Below are 15,353 nucleotides of genomic sequence, written 5' to 3'. Positions count from 1 at the left end.
TGGGTGGAGCCTGTGAATCTGACAGCATAGTCACTCTTGGGACTAGGTTGCGTTACATAGCATGTTAACTTTAAGAAAGGGAGAGCACCTGGGTGAGCCTGACCTAATCAGGCGCTCCCTTAAAAGAGACTGGGCTCTTTCTGCAGAGGGGACTTGGCACAGGAGAGATCTGAAGCGTGAGGGGGCTTGGGAGGAGACCCCATGGCGAGGAACTGTGGGTGGCCCCTAGGAACTGAGAGCAGCTTAGGCCCCAGGTTAATGGCTGGCAGGAGGGTTGGGGGCAGGCGTTAGCCTGACACCTGCTGGGCGCAGCTGAATTCTGCCAGTCACTTGTGAGCTTGCAGGAGGATCCTGAGCTCCAGAAAGAAATGCAGCCCAGCGGACACGTGGATTTCAGCCTGTGGGGCCCCGGACAGAGAGCTCGGTGTGGCTGTGCCCAGGCTTGTGACCTACAGAAGCTGTCAGGCAACCCGCGCTTGCTGTTTTAAGCTGCTAAGTTTGTGGTCATTTGTCGCATAGCAATAGAAAACGAAAGGACCACCGCTTCCCAACTTGGAGGAAGTTGTATTTCTTTCCTCCTTTAAATGCGTAAGTGGCAGCATCCGCAATAGTTCCGAACGTCCGGGTAGGTCCCGAAATCTCGTCAGGGTAGGTCCAGAGCTTTGAAGTTCAAGGATGAAAACAGCAAGCTGAGCACGGTTCACACAGCTTCGTGGGCTCCTCCCAGCTCTCCAGAAGCTGCGTCTGGAGGCCGAGGGGGAGAGCGGCAGGGATTTCAAGCTGCATGAACACTGGTTAGGTGCTCTGGGAAATGGGGAGAGAAATGTATTCCGTTCTGCTAGTTGGAGGATTACATTAAATTCGGAGCCCACATCTTTAGGGAGGGAAAGAGACACATTGAACTGCTACTGGGAGCTGGCACTGGGCTGCTAGGGAGCTGAAGTCTATGTGTCAGAAAGGATGTTTGTCAGAAAGGGGGATGTTTTCACTAGGGAAGGATAGCTCAGGGTAGGGGGGGCGTGACCTTGATCTTCGGGTCGCTGAACGTGGCACACCAGCGGGTGTGCTCACCTAGGAGCGGATGGAGTGCTTTGGGGGAGAGACAGCAAGCTCCCTAACCAAGAGGTGTTCCAGAGACGGAGAATTTAAGCTTCACGTGGGAGGCTGGACCACAGGGGTGGTTTAGTCATATCAAAACCACCTGGGGGGCTTAAATACAGATTCACTGGGTCTGGGGTGGAGCCCGACAATCTGCCTTTCTTTTTTTTTTTGAAAAACCTTAATGAAACTGCTGGTCTGGGGGTAACCAAAGGAAATACAAAACAGAGAACAACTTGCAAGTGCATCTAGAGGAGGATGCGTCTTCTGCCCAGAGCCCCGCAGATCCCAGGGGGACCTGGGGTATCATACAGGCTGCCCACTTCCTTGCCCTGACCTGCCCCACCCGTCAGGGCTGTTCTCCCCTAGGAGGACCCCAAACACAGCTCGTTTTGGACCCTTACCCTTGAGAAAGCATTGCCTCAGCTTTGCTTAAATTCCTCCAAAGCAGACCCTGAGACAAGGGCTTGGCGCTGGGGGTTTACTGGGGAGGTGGTCCCAGGAAGTAGAGTGGGAGGGGAAGCGAGGCGGGGAAGGGGTAAAAGCCAAGAAAAAGTGCTTTAGTGAACGGTTCACTTCTGTGGGCAGTTGGGGCTCACTCCTGTTGGGGACCCTCTGAGGGACGGTGAGGAGCACATCTCAGAACGGTTGTCCAGCAAGGAGCAGGGAGAAGCTGGGGGGCTTTCTCACGGCACCCACGCCCCACTGGAGGAGGCTGCCTTGCTCACTGTCCCTTTGGCGGGAAACCGCCCGCTGGCCAAGAAACGGTGAGAGCAACACCGAGGTGGCGTTCAGTACATTTCCTCCTCAACCCCCGTCAGGCTGCCATTGATGCCCCACCGTACGGCCCGGAACTCAGCAGCAGAAACGTGGAGAGGGCCACCTGAGGCCGGCACAGCTGGTAGGTGGCGGACTCCCACCCACCCAGTGCCATCTGGTCCCAAAGTCGGTTCACGCCGCAGGACTCCCCAGAGTCCGGGGCAGAGCACGAGATCATTTCTGGTGCTAAGTGGATGAAAAAGTGAAAAGCAATTTGTTTCAGACGTATTTAAAGGCACAGTGGAGTAAATAGATAAACTGTATCAAACCAGGGATGTCATGGCTGTTTTTTCTTAGGAGGAGGAGACTTTTTTTTTTTCAACAGGTAAGTGGATTGAGAGTTAAAGAGAAAGCTGAAATAAATAACGGGAAAGGTATGTGTGGACCCAGCCGAACGGTGCGGATGGTGCGTGAGGGACGAAGGGGACACGCTGCCCTGGTCCAGCCAGGTTGCATCTCTCGTCGGGAGCTGGAGAGGCCCAGGTTTGCTCTTCGGGGGGGGAGAAACTGAGCCCCAGGGTCAGAGGGGAGCCCTGCGAGCTCTGCCCAGGGGCCTCCAGCTCTATCACAAACACGCGCTCTCTCTCCCATAAAACACTAAAGGCTTTAAGTTGCTGGAAACCCGAGGTGTGCGAAAACAAGGAGAGGGAAGTGGGGTGGGGGAGCCCTCCTGAGCGGGGAGCAGCCTTGAGGAAGGGCCCGCAGTGCATTTTTTCCTCTGGCCAATACCAGACCCACTGTTCCCGATTTTGATTCCTGGGGAAAAATGTTTCACGTGTTAAAAACACAAATATTTATTTTCTTTCCTTAATGTATATGCTGAACTTCCAGGTCTCCTTCCCCGCAAGCCCTTGCTCTCGCTGTGGAATGTTAAAGCTGCCCCCTTTTGGGGGGGGCGGGGACCCATCTCTGTTCCTGCAAACTTACCTGCAGCATATTTCTGTGGCTCTGCTAATGAGCAGAGAAGGGACCCAGAAAGGCGCCTGTGTTCCTCCGAGGACTCCACAGCACTGCCATTCAGAGCCGGAGCTGAAAGAGCCGTTTCATGGGCCCAGCTGCCGCCCCGGCCAAGGGAGCGTGGTGCCCTCAGCTCTGGACACAGCCCTGTCCACGGGCAGAGGGGGCGGCTGGCGAGGGGACTCGAGCTCACGTTCTCCTCGTCCACCTTCAGCAGGGCCATGGGGAGAGCGTTCCGCCTCTGTCACTGCCGGTCACCACTGCTGACTCCGGTCTGACTCTTCATCACTAGTTCTTTCTTTTAGTTCATTTCTTCATTTGCACACCCCACGCCCTGTTCCGGGTAGCGTGCTGTGTCCTGGAGATTCAGTGGTGACCGGGACAGGCAAGACCCCTGCTTGGAGGGAGCTGACCTGCTTGGGGGAAGGCAGGTACCACACTTGTGACACAGTTTGGGGAAGTCTTAAGTACCACACTCATCGCGCCTGCAGTCATCTCTGGGGAAGAGAGTTAGACTTAAAATGTGCAGAGAGAAAGGAAGCCAGCAGCCCCCTGGTCTGGGGAGTTGGGAAGGGCTGGATGGACAAATGAAACAAAATGGGGAAGTCGGAGAGAAACGCTTCCAATTTCCTTGCTCTCTAAAACTGGGGCAAAGGGCACTGAGATCTGCGTTCCAGGCTTGGCGCAGCCATCGAAACAGCCTGGGTGGCTTCAGACAAGTCATGAACTTCTCTGGGCCTCAGTTTCCTCATCTGACAAATGGGCTAATAGACTCGGATCTGTTGGCATCACTCAGGGTTGTTGGGAGAACAAAGGAGTACGGCGATCGAGCGAGTGACGGCCACTATTGATGACGGCCACTATTGATGACGGCCGTGAGAGAGTTGGCTGGGCCAGCTGTGCCCCGCAATCATTTTACAGAAAGTGTCTGCACATTTCCTTTTGTTATGGCACAACTTACACAGAGTGAAGTGCGCCGGCCTTTGGTGGTCACGTTGCTACCCCCTGGGCAAATGGTAGTCCGTTGGCTCCCACCTCCACTTCTGTCCTGTCATCGCCTCCTTTCCTGGTCCCAGTGAGGCGGGCAGGCCAGGTACTGCCACTCCCATTGTCTGATAACCAGTCAAGGCTCAGAGAGGTTAAGTCACCAGCTTCAGGGCACACAGCTGGTCCACAGCAGAAGTGGATTTGATTGTAGGTCATCCAGGTGGCCAAGCCCACACTCCTTTCACTTTACCCCATTGACTACTGGACCTCGATGCAGCTCCAGGGACCATCCTGGGTTATGTTCCTTTACTGACAAGCCTTTATTTTTTCTCCTCCATGCAAGACTCTGGGCTGGGCCTGTGTGCAGAGATGAATCAACCACACTCTTACCCACTCATGGACGAGATAGACAATATACGGAAGTACGGAGAGGGGGCATAACCCAGGGTAGTGGGGAAGGGGTGGGCATGGAGAAGGCACCGACCTGGGGCCCCATCCTGGCAATGGTACTTCTTAGCTGTGTGACTTCAGACAAGTTACTTCACCTCTCGGTGTTTCGGTTCCTCATCTGGGAAATGAGGGTGATAACACTAGCTGCCTCACAGGGTTGTTGAGAGAATTAAATGAGGTAGTTTGTATAATTCTGTCCCTCCAATGAACTCTAGGAGGCAGGTGCCGTTAGCATCCCGTTTTCAGATGAGGAATTGGAGGTGAAGGGACTTGCATGTGGTCACACAGGTGGTATGTAGCAAACCCGGCCAACCCGGTCCAAGTCTGTGCTCCTAGCTGCCTTCTCTACTGCCAGGCACGTGCCCAGTGCTAATGTACACGCTACTCCAATTTTGATCTTGAAAGATTCGGTTTGGCAGAGTGAGTGCCATGAAAAGCATTCTGGGCAGGTTGCCCTGTACGTGCGAAGACTTGGAAGAGAGCTCCGAGAGTCCAGGTGGAGCTGGGGAGCAGGGCGTGCGTAGAGGGGCAGGGGATGGTTGAGCTGGAAGAGGGGAAGTGTGCGCAATGGGAAAGTGGGGTGGAAATTGCAGGTGAGAGAAGAATCTGGGTGTGGGATGAGGGTGCAGGGCAGGGCTGGGGCGTGAGGCCCTGGAACTCGGTTTCCCTGGCCCTGGAGTGGCAGCTTCAGGGCAGCGCAGGTCCCAGCCCCTGGGGGAGACGCCCTCCACCCTGCAGCTGCAAGCTGCAAGCTCTGGTTGCTTCTGGAGGCAAAGGAGCCCTTGTGGTCGGAGGGGCCTCTCCAGCCCAGGCCAGGCAGCTTACTCCCTTTCCCGGCTTCCTCCCTTCCCTCTCTGGAGGGAGGAACACACACACACACACACACACACACACACACACACACACCTCCATTTAGCCGGGCCCCACCCCCCACACAAGGAGGCAAGGGGCAGGGCAGGGCCTCCTGGCTGGGAGGCTGGGCAGCAAGGTTGATAAGACCAGGAGCCTACTGCCCTCCACAACTGTGCCGGCTGCTGCCTGTGCTGCTAGGACCATGAGGGTCATCTCTGCTGCCAGCCTGGCGCTCTGCGGTCTGCTGCTGCTGCTCCTGGTCCCATGCACACTTGGCCTCACCCCACAGCCCAGAGGTGAGGGGCCTATGTGAGGTGGGAGACAATGGAGGGGTGGCTATTGACCAACAGCCTGGGGGACTGGGCACTGAGACGGGAAGAGATTAAATGGTATCGGAGATGAGGAGAAGGGCAGGGAGGCGGGGTGGCCAGCAGGCTAGCATAGGAGCAGACAGAGATGGTGACACTCCTGAGAGCCAGGGCCCGGGTGGCCCTCAGTCTGTTCTGTCAGGGGACATGAGGGAGCTGCTCTCTGGAGCCCCGGCATCTTTCCTGGGGTTTCTCAGCCTCGGGCTGCCCTCAGGGACTGTGCGTGCTGCTGGGACTGCTGTCTCCTGGGTCGCTGAGGGCAGGAGCTCCACAGAGAGCAGCTGAGGTCTGGAGCTGCACCAAGCCCAGCGCTGAGCTCATGGTTCTGTGACGAGCCTACTGCCCAGATGGGAGGGGGGTGGTGAGACTCCAGTTCTGCTCACCAGCCCTTGGGCTCCCTGCATGCTGTGCCACTCCCAATTTCAGCCTTGGGTGCTGAATTCTCAAATGCCCAGCTCTTCCCGTACAGATGGGGAGACAGGCTGGAGAGGGGAGGACTTAGGACCACACAGTGAGAGAGCCCCAGAGCCTCCTGGCTCTTGATTCACTGCTCTACCATTTCCCTCTCCTTCTCTGGACCCCAGTTTACCCATTTTTTTGTGCCCTTAGCTAGTGGGGACCAGGGAGTGGCTGCAAGGTCATTTCTAAGATCCCCCAAGTAACTCTGGTGCCTGGATTTAGGGCTCGGTGTCTGGGAGCCGGGCAAGCCGAACAGACGTGCTGGTTCCTGCTCCTTCCTGCACCCTTCTTTGGGAGAGGGCAGCTCGGTTCGGACTCAGTTCACTTTGGATTGAGCCCCTCTGGCCGCAGGCCCAGGCCAGTGACTTCATCAAGCAGTAGCCTTCCTCCCCACTGAGCAGGTGACACAGAAGCTCCTAAAGGTGCAGAGACCTGCTCAGGGCCACCGGGTGCCTGAGCCACGATTGAAGCCCCCTCTACCTCACTCTGGTTCCAAGCACCTCCCAGCATATGGTGTTGCCTCCCACGGTGCCTGGAAAGACACCTTTCATTGGGGTTGTGTCTTGGGGACATACCTAGACAGCCTGCCAAGGCAGCTACCAGAAATTTCTGCCCCTTCCCCCTGCCCTTGGACACCAGCTGGCAGGCTGCACCGGCCTCGGGAGACTGAGTCCACTTTGCTGATTTGTTCTGATGTTCAGATGAAAGAGGCCATGCTGACAGGCACTGTGCTGGGCCTCAGGTGGGTCCACCCTGCAGGGCCCACCCTGGAGGGCCCACCCTCAGGGCTCGGCATCCCAGACTGGAGAAACAGCCGACCCTTGTTTATGGAGGGACTCTGGGCTCAGACCTGGGAAGTGGATTAGAAAGGCCACCCTTGCCTTCCCCGCTCCCTGAACACCCACTGCACGCCCCGCCCCGTGCACACAGCCTGTGTGCCTGTTTTCTCATCCTCTGAGGATGCTGTGAGGACAAGGTAAATAGCTCATAGTACAGATGAGAAAACTGAGGCTCAGAGAGGTGAGGTGAGTTACCCAAGGCCAGAATTTGAGCCTCTCCTTCCCAGGAGCTGAGCTTGGGGTCTTTAGCAAGTTGCTTGGTCCAGTGCCCACGTGCTAGCCAAGGCTCCAGTCCAGTCCGCTCTGCCTGAGGCCTCAAGTCTGGACCCAAGTAGCCCTGATGCTCTGCTCCTTTGTCTGAGTGTTTTGGCCCGGCCTCCTGACCTCTGCCCCCTGCTCTTTGTCATCTCCCTCCTGCCCCTCCCAGGGCACCTCTGCCGAACCCGGCCCACGGACCTGGTGTTTGTCGTGGATAGTTCGCGCAGTGTACGGCCAGTGGAGTTTGAGAAGGTGAAGGTGTTCCTGTCGCAGGTCATCGAGTCCCTGAACGTGGGGCCCAATGCCACCCGGGTGGGCGTGGTCAACTACGCCAGCTCCGTGAAGCAGGAGTTCCCTCTTCGGGCCCACCTTTCCAAGGCTGCGCTGCTTCAGGCCGTGCGCCGCATCCGGCCGCTGTCCACGGGCACCATGACTGGCCTGGCCATCCAGTTCGCCATCACCAAGGCCTTAAGTGATGCCGAGGGTGGCCGTACCAACTCCCCCGACATCAGCAAGGTATGTGTCCCCTTGGCCCTGCTGGGGTCCGGCTGTTTGCAGGCTCCCACTGGTTCCGAGAGCTTTGCCAGCATACACTGGAGTTCTGCCCACACCCCTACGAGGTGGCCATTTGCAGATGGGGAGCATACCCAACCAAGAGAGGTGGCAGAGCTGAACCCTGCTTTCCCCATCCTTCTGACCCCCAGTGAGCATGGGATTAGTTGTTTACTTGACCTTGGCTTCGCAGCCAGTCTACCTCCTCGAAGGCAGAGTGAGAGAGTTCTGATGTTTACATGACGGGTAAGGGTGTGGACACTGCCACCAGCCTGTGCCGGTTCAAGTCCCTGCTCCACTGCACTAGCCTCTGAGTGAGCTACCGCATCTCACGTGCCTCAGTTTCCTTACCTATAAAATGGGAGTAACACAACGCCTTCTCAAGGGGCTCTCAGGAGGGCCAAATGAATTCATAAGCACAAAGTTCTCAGAAGCCCCATATAAGTATTAGCTATTAAAAAAATATAAGCCTTAGAGCAGGGGTCCTTAACCCCTGGGCTATGGACTGGTCCGTGGCCTGTTAGGAACTGGGATGCACAGCAGCAGGTGAGTAGTGGGCTGGCGAGAGAGGGAAGCTTCTGGGTTTACAGCGGCCCCGCATTGCTCACGGCACTGCCTGAGCTCTGCCCGCTGTCAGATCAGCGGCATTAGATCCTCGTAAGAGCGTGGACCCTGCTGTGAGCTGCGCACGTGAGGGGTCTGGGGTGCATGCTCCTCAGGAGCATCGAATGCCTGGTGGTCTGAGGTGGAGCTGAGGCCGTGATGCTAGTGCTGGGGAGCAGCTGCAAACAGGTTGTCGTTAGCAGAGGGGTTTGACTGCACCAAGAACAACACCCAGAAACCATTGCCCCCCACACCCCTGGCCCGTGGAAAAGTCGTCTTCCATGAAACCAGTCCTCGGTGCCACAAAAGTTGGGACTGCTGTCCTAGAGGGGAGGGGCTCAGGCAAATGAGGTGGTTTCCCAGACGCACAGTCAGCGAGGGCTCCAAGCAGAGTGCTGAGAGTTTCCATAGACCCGTACCCACGTGACATTCTTAGGACTCGGCCCAGGGCCTGTGAGTCCAGCCAGGTGTCCTCTCCCCCGCTGGTCCTGCACGGGCTCCGGCACCTTCCCATCACTGACTGCCCTGATTGGACTGAGGACTCGCCATCTGCCTTCCCTGGGGCCCCCGCCCAGGGAAGTCCTCTTTCTCACCCCCTTGTGCACGCCCCCTCTGGCATGCAGTACACAACCGAGATGTGAGGGTCGAATGAACACAGTGCTGCTCAGAGGTGGTGTCTCCGCTTCACAGAGGAGCAATCTGGAGCCCAGGGAGCTTAAGCATGATGGCAAATAAGTGGGAGGAGTGCTCCCAGACGTCAGTATACAACCCCAGTCATTACAGCCCTCAAAGAAAAGACACATCGGGCAGCCTGTTGGTCTTACTGTGTGGGGACCAGTTACAAGTTTTGACATGAGGTTGACGGTCAGGGACTGGGTGGATGCGGTGGCCCCGGGCAATCCTAAGGGAGAGAGGTGAAAGGGTTGGTGGAGACATCTGCAGAGTTCACCGTTTCACCGCAGCTCGGGCCAGTGGCCTGGGGTGGGCCCGTAAGCAGAGTTCCTCCACTAGTTGGAACAGAGACAGAGGTCTGGGGGAGCTGGCACCAGACACTAGGGGTTCAGCCTAGAACTACCTGTGGGAAGTCCTTCGAGGTGGATCGAAAGTCTCAAAACTGGGGGACTCAAGGAGACAGGGCTGCAGAGGAAGGCATGTGGCAGTGAGTTGTCTCAACTGGGTTGTCCGTGCGAGAAGCCCTGGCCTCTGGAGGGGAAGAGATTGTGCAAGCTCACTCCCCAGGGGACCAGGGCAATGACACCACAAATAGCAGTTCCCCTTCCTGGCTTCTTACTCTGAGTCATCTCACTCGAACCTTTCCTAGATGAAGAAACGGAGGGTCGGAGGTGAGCTGGAACTTGTGGGGTTGCATTTCTAACCTGGGCCTTTCTAAACCACCAGGGCCAAGAGTGGGGACCCAGGAATCAAGCAGATCCAGGTCCGAAGCAGAGAAGCAGCCCCGGGGGCTGGATGCAAAGTTCTAGACTCCCATAGAGCTGTGAGGACCCAGCTCCAGGGCAGGCTCAGGCAGGGGCGATGAGGGCCAGGCTCAGCACCAGCGTCCCCTCCTGGCTCCCTTTCCAGGGTGCAGAACAGGGGAGCCTTATGGGAGGACAGCAGACAGTCGTTTCCTCTGTGGAGAGGACAAGCAGCATCTGGGAATGGAGAGAGAAAAGGTGGCATCTACGGGGGTACTGACTCCCTTTCTCTGCCTCCCTCTGGTGGCCAAAATGCAGAACTGCACGGTGTTGGGCACATTTGCTTGGCCACTCGTCAGAGGACCCCCGTCTGGGCGGGGGAAGGCATGGCGCCGACCCGTGACTGCCTGAAGCAGGAGACATCCAGAAGCCCGTTAGATGGGAGAACACCTCAGCCCTGTCTCTTTCAGTCAGAGGAAACCTGTCTTCTCTTCCTCTAGCCTTTTGGGAAGAGACCCTGGGGCAGAACCCTGGCAGGGAGTTAGATTCACTTGCAACCAACTAGCTTCAGTCACCTCTTCTGCCAGCGGTCCCGAGGCTTCCTGGAGGGCTAAGCGCCGCGAGGGGCGGGGGGCCCGTTCCTCACACGTTTCCCCGTGTGTGGCAGGTGGTTATCGTGGTGACGGACGGGAGGCCCCAGGACAGCGTGCAGGATGTGTCTGCACGGGCCCGGGCCAGCGGCATCGAGCTTTTCGCCATTGGCGTGGGCCGCGTGGACAAGGCCACGTTGCGCCAGATCGCCAGCGAGCCGCAGGAGGAGCACGTGGACTACGTGGAGAGCTACAGCGTCATCGAGAAACTGTCCAAGAAGTTCCAGGAGGCCTTCTGCTGTGCGCGGGGCGGGGCGGGGCCAGGACGGGGGCGGGGCTGAGGGGCGGGGCCATGCGGCGGTGGCCTATAAGGGCAGGGACTGAGATAGAACCTAGGATCTGGGGCGGGGCCAGGGCTGGTGCGGGTAAGGGGAGGATACCCAGCCCCAGCTGAAGGGAGTTGGGGAGAGGCAATGCCAAGACCCCGTTTATGTAGCAGGATCCTGCCAGGGATCTAGGAGAGTCGGGAATCCAGTAAAGAGAGGGCCTGGAAAAAAAAAACCTGTGCGTGTTTGGATGTTGGTGGGAGCAGTTAGGTGCTAAAGGGTTCTCTTGTTGCAGGAGGGCCTGTGGGGCTTGGGAACTGGACAGAAGAAGGTTTAGAGTCCTTTGAAGAGGGGAGGTGGGCTTGTGGGCAGTCTTAGGGACGTGACCAATCAGAGGGGGCAGGGTCTGGAGTAGGATGGGGCGGGGCCAGGGCAAGGACTTTTCCCTATTTGTAAAATGGGTCTAAGAAGACCATGCATGTTATTGTGAGAACTCCGTGAAGTAACGCGTGGCGTAGCGCTCAATAGGTGGTATTTAACAAATCCTTGTTGAAAGTCGTGCACGCTGTGCTCTACGCTGCATGTGCTGTTCTAGACGCTTGGAATACAGCAGTGAACAGAATGGAACCAAAAGCTCCTGACTCTGTGGCCTTTACCTTTTTAGTAGGAAGTTTTAGTTTTATCATTAGCATTATCACCTTTTTCAGGGATGTCAGCCCCAGGGCAATGATTCCAGCATTGGGAGGAAGCTCTGGGGCTTGGGCCTCCCATAGCTGAGAGCCACAATTTCCCTGAGTGAGGGCCCATCCTGGCTGAGATTTTGAGTCTCCTCTTGTTCCCACAGTGGTGTCAGACCTGTGTGCCACAGGAGACCATGACTGTGAGCAGGTGTGTATCAGCTCCCCAGGCTCCTACACCTGCGCCTGCCGCGAGGGCTTCACCTTGAACAGTGATGGCAAGACCTGCAATGGTCAGTGGGGCTGGACACAGGCAGCCATGGGAGGGTGGGTCAGGGAGGGGATGGAGCCTCGGCTACTCCCCAGGCCCTCTGAGCCTCCCCACACTTTGCCTCTGGACCACTCTGCAAAGGCGATAGATTCCTTCTAGGGTTTGATGTCGGCCGAAAATTCTCTTCTGATTTCCCCTTTTTGACACAGTGGGTGGTGGGTTTAGTGTGGTGGAAGGAGTCACGTAGTCTTGAGTTCAAATCTTGGTGCCACTACCTCTGAGCCTTGTGATCTCTCAGTTTTCAATGCTGTGAAAGAGGCCAGGAATTTTGGCTTTATAGAGGGAGCTTTGAGGACAAGATGGGGTGAACCTCAGCACAGAGCAAGGTGTGTGAGAGGTGCGTGGCCAGTAGTCAGAGGGATGACTGCCTTTCAGCTTCATCTCCTTGCCTTTTCACACTCCCCAGTCTGCAGCGGTGGAGGGGGCAGTTCTGCCACTGACCTGGTCTTTCTCATCGATGGATCCAAGAGTGTGCGGCCAGAGAATTTTGAGCTGGTGAAGAAGTTCATCAACCAGATCGTGGACACACTGGACGTGTCGGACAAGCTGGCGCAGGTGGGGCTGGTGCAGTACTCCAGCTCTGTGCGCCAGGAGTTCCCGCTGGGCCGCTTCCACACCAAGAAGGACATCAAGGCGGCCGTGCGGAACATGTCCTACATGGAGAAGGGCACCATGACCGGGGCTGCCCTCAAGTACCTCATTGACAACTCCTTCACTGTGTCCAGTGGGGCTCGGCCTGGCGCCCAGAAGGTGGGCATCGTTTTCACTGATGGCCGGAGTCAGGACTACATCAATGATGCTGCCAAGAAGGCCAAGGACCTTGGTAGGTGCGCCCTCCTGGACTCTGGACCCCGGACCAGCAGTGATGACCAGGGGTGCACGGCAAAGCCCAACTGTAATTTATCTTAGTGGCTATTCTGATCAGTGCCCGCAAACCAGCTTCAGAGCTGAATGAGGAAGGATGGGTTCATCTATGTCTTTCTTATACGGGTGACAAAACTGAGGCCCCAGAGAAGTGTGTGGCTTGTTTTGAGGGTCCTTTGGTAAGAGGAACTTTTCCAGTTGAATGTTCCCAAGGACATACCAACTGTTGGAAGGCAACTGCTACCCACTTTGGGATAAACTTGAGCCTTAGTTTTAGTACTGATTAAGTGAGGATAATAATAACCACCGGATGATGGTTGTAAGAGTTAAATGAGATTACGGAGCTCCCAGTGTAAAGAGTTAGTGCTGGTCTCACACAGCAGAACCTCCATAAACGTTGATTTCCTCCATGTCTTTGTCCCAGGTGTTGTGCCTGCAATTCCAGCAGGTGCCACCAGGAGGTATCTGGGGTTGATTTTCTGGGCATCCTGCCAGTAGCTGAGCCATTGCTGCTTGTCCCCATCACCATCCTTACGTGTCTTGGCTCTCTTGGCAGGCTTTAAGATGTTTGCGGTGGGTGTGGGCAATGCTGTGGAGGACGAGCTGAGGGAGATCGCCTCCGAGCCCGTGGCCGAGCACTACTTCTACACAGCTGACTTCAAGACCATCAACCAGATTGGCATGAAGTTGCAGAAGAAGATCTGCGTGGGTGAGTGGGGCCGGGCTGGCCTGGGTGGGAGGGGCAGGTGGGGCTCTGGGGCTGGGGCATGGAGCCATCCTGGAACTGGACGTGGGTGGGGAGAAGCCGGAGCTGGGGTGGCACCACGCATGAGCTGGCAGAACCAGGAGGGGGGCGGCCAGCTTAACTCTTACTGCCAGCACACGTGTATTTTCTGAATGCTCGTTACGTGAATGACACTGTCCTCAGTGCTCTCCAAGGATTCAATCGTTCAATTCTATTTGGTAGGAACATTTTTATCCTCATTTCACAGACAGGAGCACCAAGGCCTGAGGGGTAGAACAATTGTTAACAACCAGAGAAGCTGGGATTTGAATCCTTGTTGCTGGAGGCCTTTATCAGGGCTCTGGGCGATCAGGAAGACATTCAGGGTCTCCCTCAAGAATTCTATGCATCTCTGCCCCCTCGGGTGTTCTAGGCCACACATTCCCCTAGACTCCCTAGTCCTGGCTTCGGGCAGTGACTATTCTGCCTCCCCACCTGGCAACCACTTACCATGACCTTGCCTTTCTCTACTTCTGGTCCCCTCCAGAGGAAGATCCGTGTGAGTGTGAGTCCATTGTGAAATTCCAGGCCAAGGTGGAGGGGCTGCTGCAGGCCTTGACCAAGAAACATATCCTTTTCCAGAGGCTGAGGCTGCGAAGGGGAGGGGCCAGGACAGGGGGGCTGGGGCCAGGGGTCAGGGCATTGTGGGGAGAGGGGAGGGGGCCGCTTTGTGTGGTGGGGCTGGGGCAGGCTCCTCTTTCCCTGCTTCCTGCTGAAGACTGGCTGGGTTCTGGCCAGATAGGCTGGCACCAGCTTTGATACCAACCCCGTCAAAAGTAGTGGCTTCTAGAGGGTAAACGGAGAAACTGAGGCAGAGTTCAAGATCTAGAGACGGACACAGAGTCCTGAACACATTTAGGAAAACATGGTGCCTGTGGACACCCTTCTTCTCAGACTCTTGGTGACATGACCAACACCAGTCCCCACTCTGATGGGCCTGGTCAGGACTAGGTGGGGGCCCAGCAGGCCGAGACCTGCACCTGCCCAGGCCTGGGTGTTCGGGGCCATCACACTGGCTGCGCTTTGGAGAGCACCATTCTGAGGGCAGTAAATGGGTAAGGTTGGACATTGGGGAAAACACATGCTGTGGGGGGGGGGCGGTGGTGGTGAGAGAAAGCCCTGTGAGGGGCACTCGGCAGGAAACAGGAAGTGGGGGCCCTGAGTGCGGGTGCCACCCCCCTCACTCCCTTCTCTGTCGGCCTGCACCTCTCCTTAACTCTGGGCCCACTGGAGGCTGTGAGTAAGCGGCTGGCCATCATGGAGAACAGGATCGTCTAAGACCGGGTCCCCGCTGTGGCGTCTCCCCCTCCCGGCCCCAAGCACAGCTCACCGAGTCCTGCGTGTGTCCCCTAGAGTCCTGAGTTTAGTATAGCTTTGTCCTTTAGTGAGGGGTATGTGGGAGGGCCAGGCCCCTGGGGTGGTTCCAGGTCTCTCCTCCTCCCACCTTTGAGTCCTGCTCAGGGGAGTGTGTGTTGAGTGTGTCTGCTGGGAGGGTATGGTGTCCGTGAACATGGGTGTGAGTGTTTGTGCATGTGTGTGCCCCAGGGCCAGGGCATGTCTGGGAGCAGTGCAAGAGCAAGCACACAAGCGTGAGTGTAACTGGGACTGCGTTTGTGTTTTTTAACCAAAAGCTTAATATATTCCTCTCTCTAGTTAACCCTTCATGACTGCGAGTGCTGTGAATCTCTTCTGAGTTCTCTATTCCTTTCTGAAAACAATTAAAATGTGATTTAACTGAAGCACTGAATGGGCCCGAGGCAGTGTGGTTTTTTGGGGGGCAGGGGAAAGGATGAATGAGGGGGACTGCTGGGTGGTGGCACTGATGGGAAGGGACAGCGATGACAGCGACAGCTCCAAAACTCCAAACCCGCTAACGTTTGTCCTGCCTTTCAGTGACACATTCATTTCCATGGTCTCATTTCATGCTCCCAGTAGTGCTGCCCAGAGCAGACCCGAGTCCTCCCCGTTCCACAGACGGGAAAGCTGAGCGTCCCAGGGATGAAGTGACTGGCTCAGCGCTGGGCCAGCTGCAGGGCCAGGACTCGTATCCAGGACTCCAGGGCTGAAAAAGGCCCAGGGGAGGGGAGCCGTGGCTCCTGATCAGGCTTCATTCATTGATTCACT

The 15,353-nt window shown here is 56.7% G+C and overlaps 1 protein-coding gene across 1 annotated transcript; it reads left to right on the top strand.

Annotated features, from left to right (window-relative positions):
- Positions 1–5,311: 5,311 nt before the first annotated feature.
- Positions 5,312–14,968, top strand: MATN1 (matrilin 1). Its single transcript, XM_037057219.1, has 8 exons — positions 5,312–5,459; positions 7,257–7,603; positions 10,325–10,547; positions 11,418–11,543; positions 11,988–12,404; positions 13,002–13,154; positions 13,717–13,797; positions 14,458–14,968. The coding sequence occupies exons 1-8, from the start codon at positions 5,366–5,368 to the stop codon at positions 14,505–14,507; spliced, it is 1,491 nt and encodes a 496-aa protein (XP_036913114.1). The 5' UTR covers positions 5,312–5,365; the 3' UTR covers positions 14,508–14,968.
- Positions 14,969–15,353: the final 385 nt, after the last annotated feature.

Source organism: Sturnira hondurensis, unplaced genomic scaffold (genome assembly GCF_014824575.4).
Source record: "Sturnira hondurensis isolate 20B ecotype Veracruz unplaced genomic scaffold, ASM1482457v3 Scaffold0009516, whole genome shotgun sequence".
NCBI classification, from domain to species: domain Eukaryota; kingdom Metazoa; phylum Chordata; class Mammalia; order Chiroptera; family Phyllostomidae; genus Sturnira; species Sturnira hondurensis.
This window is presented reverse-complemented; position numbering and strand designations above follow the sequence as displayed.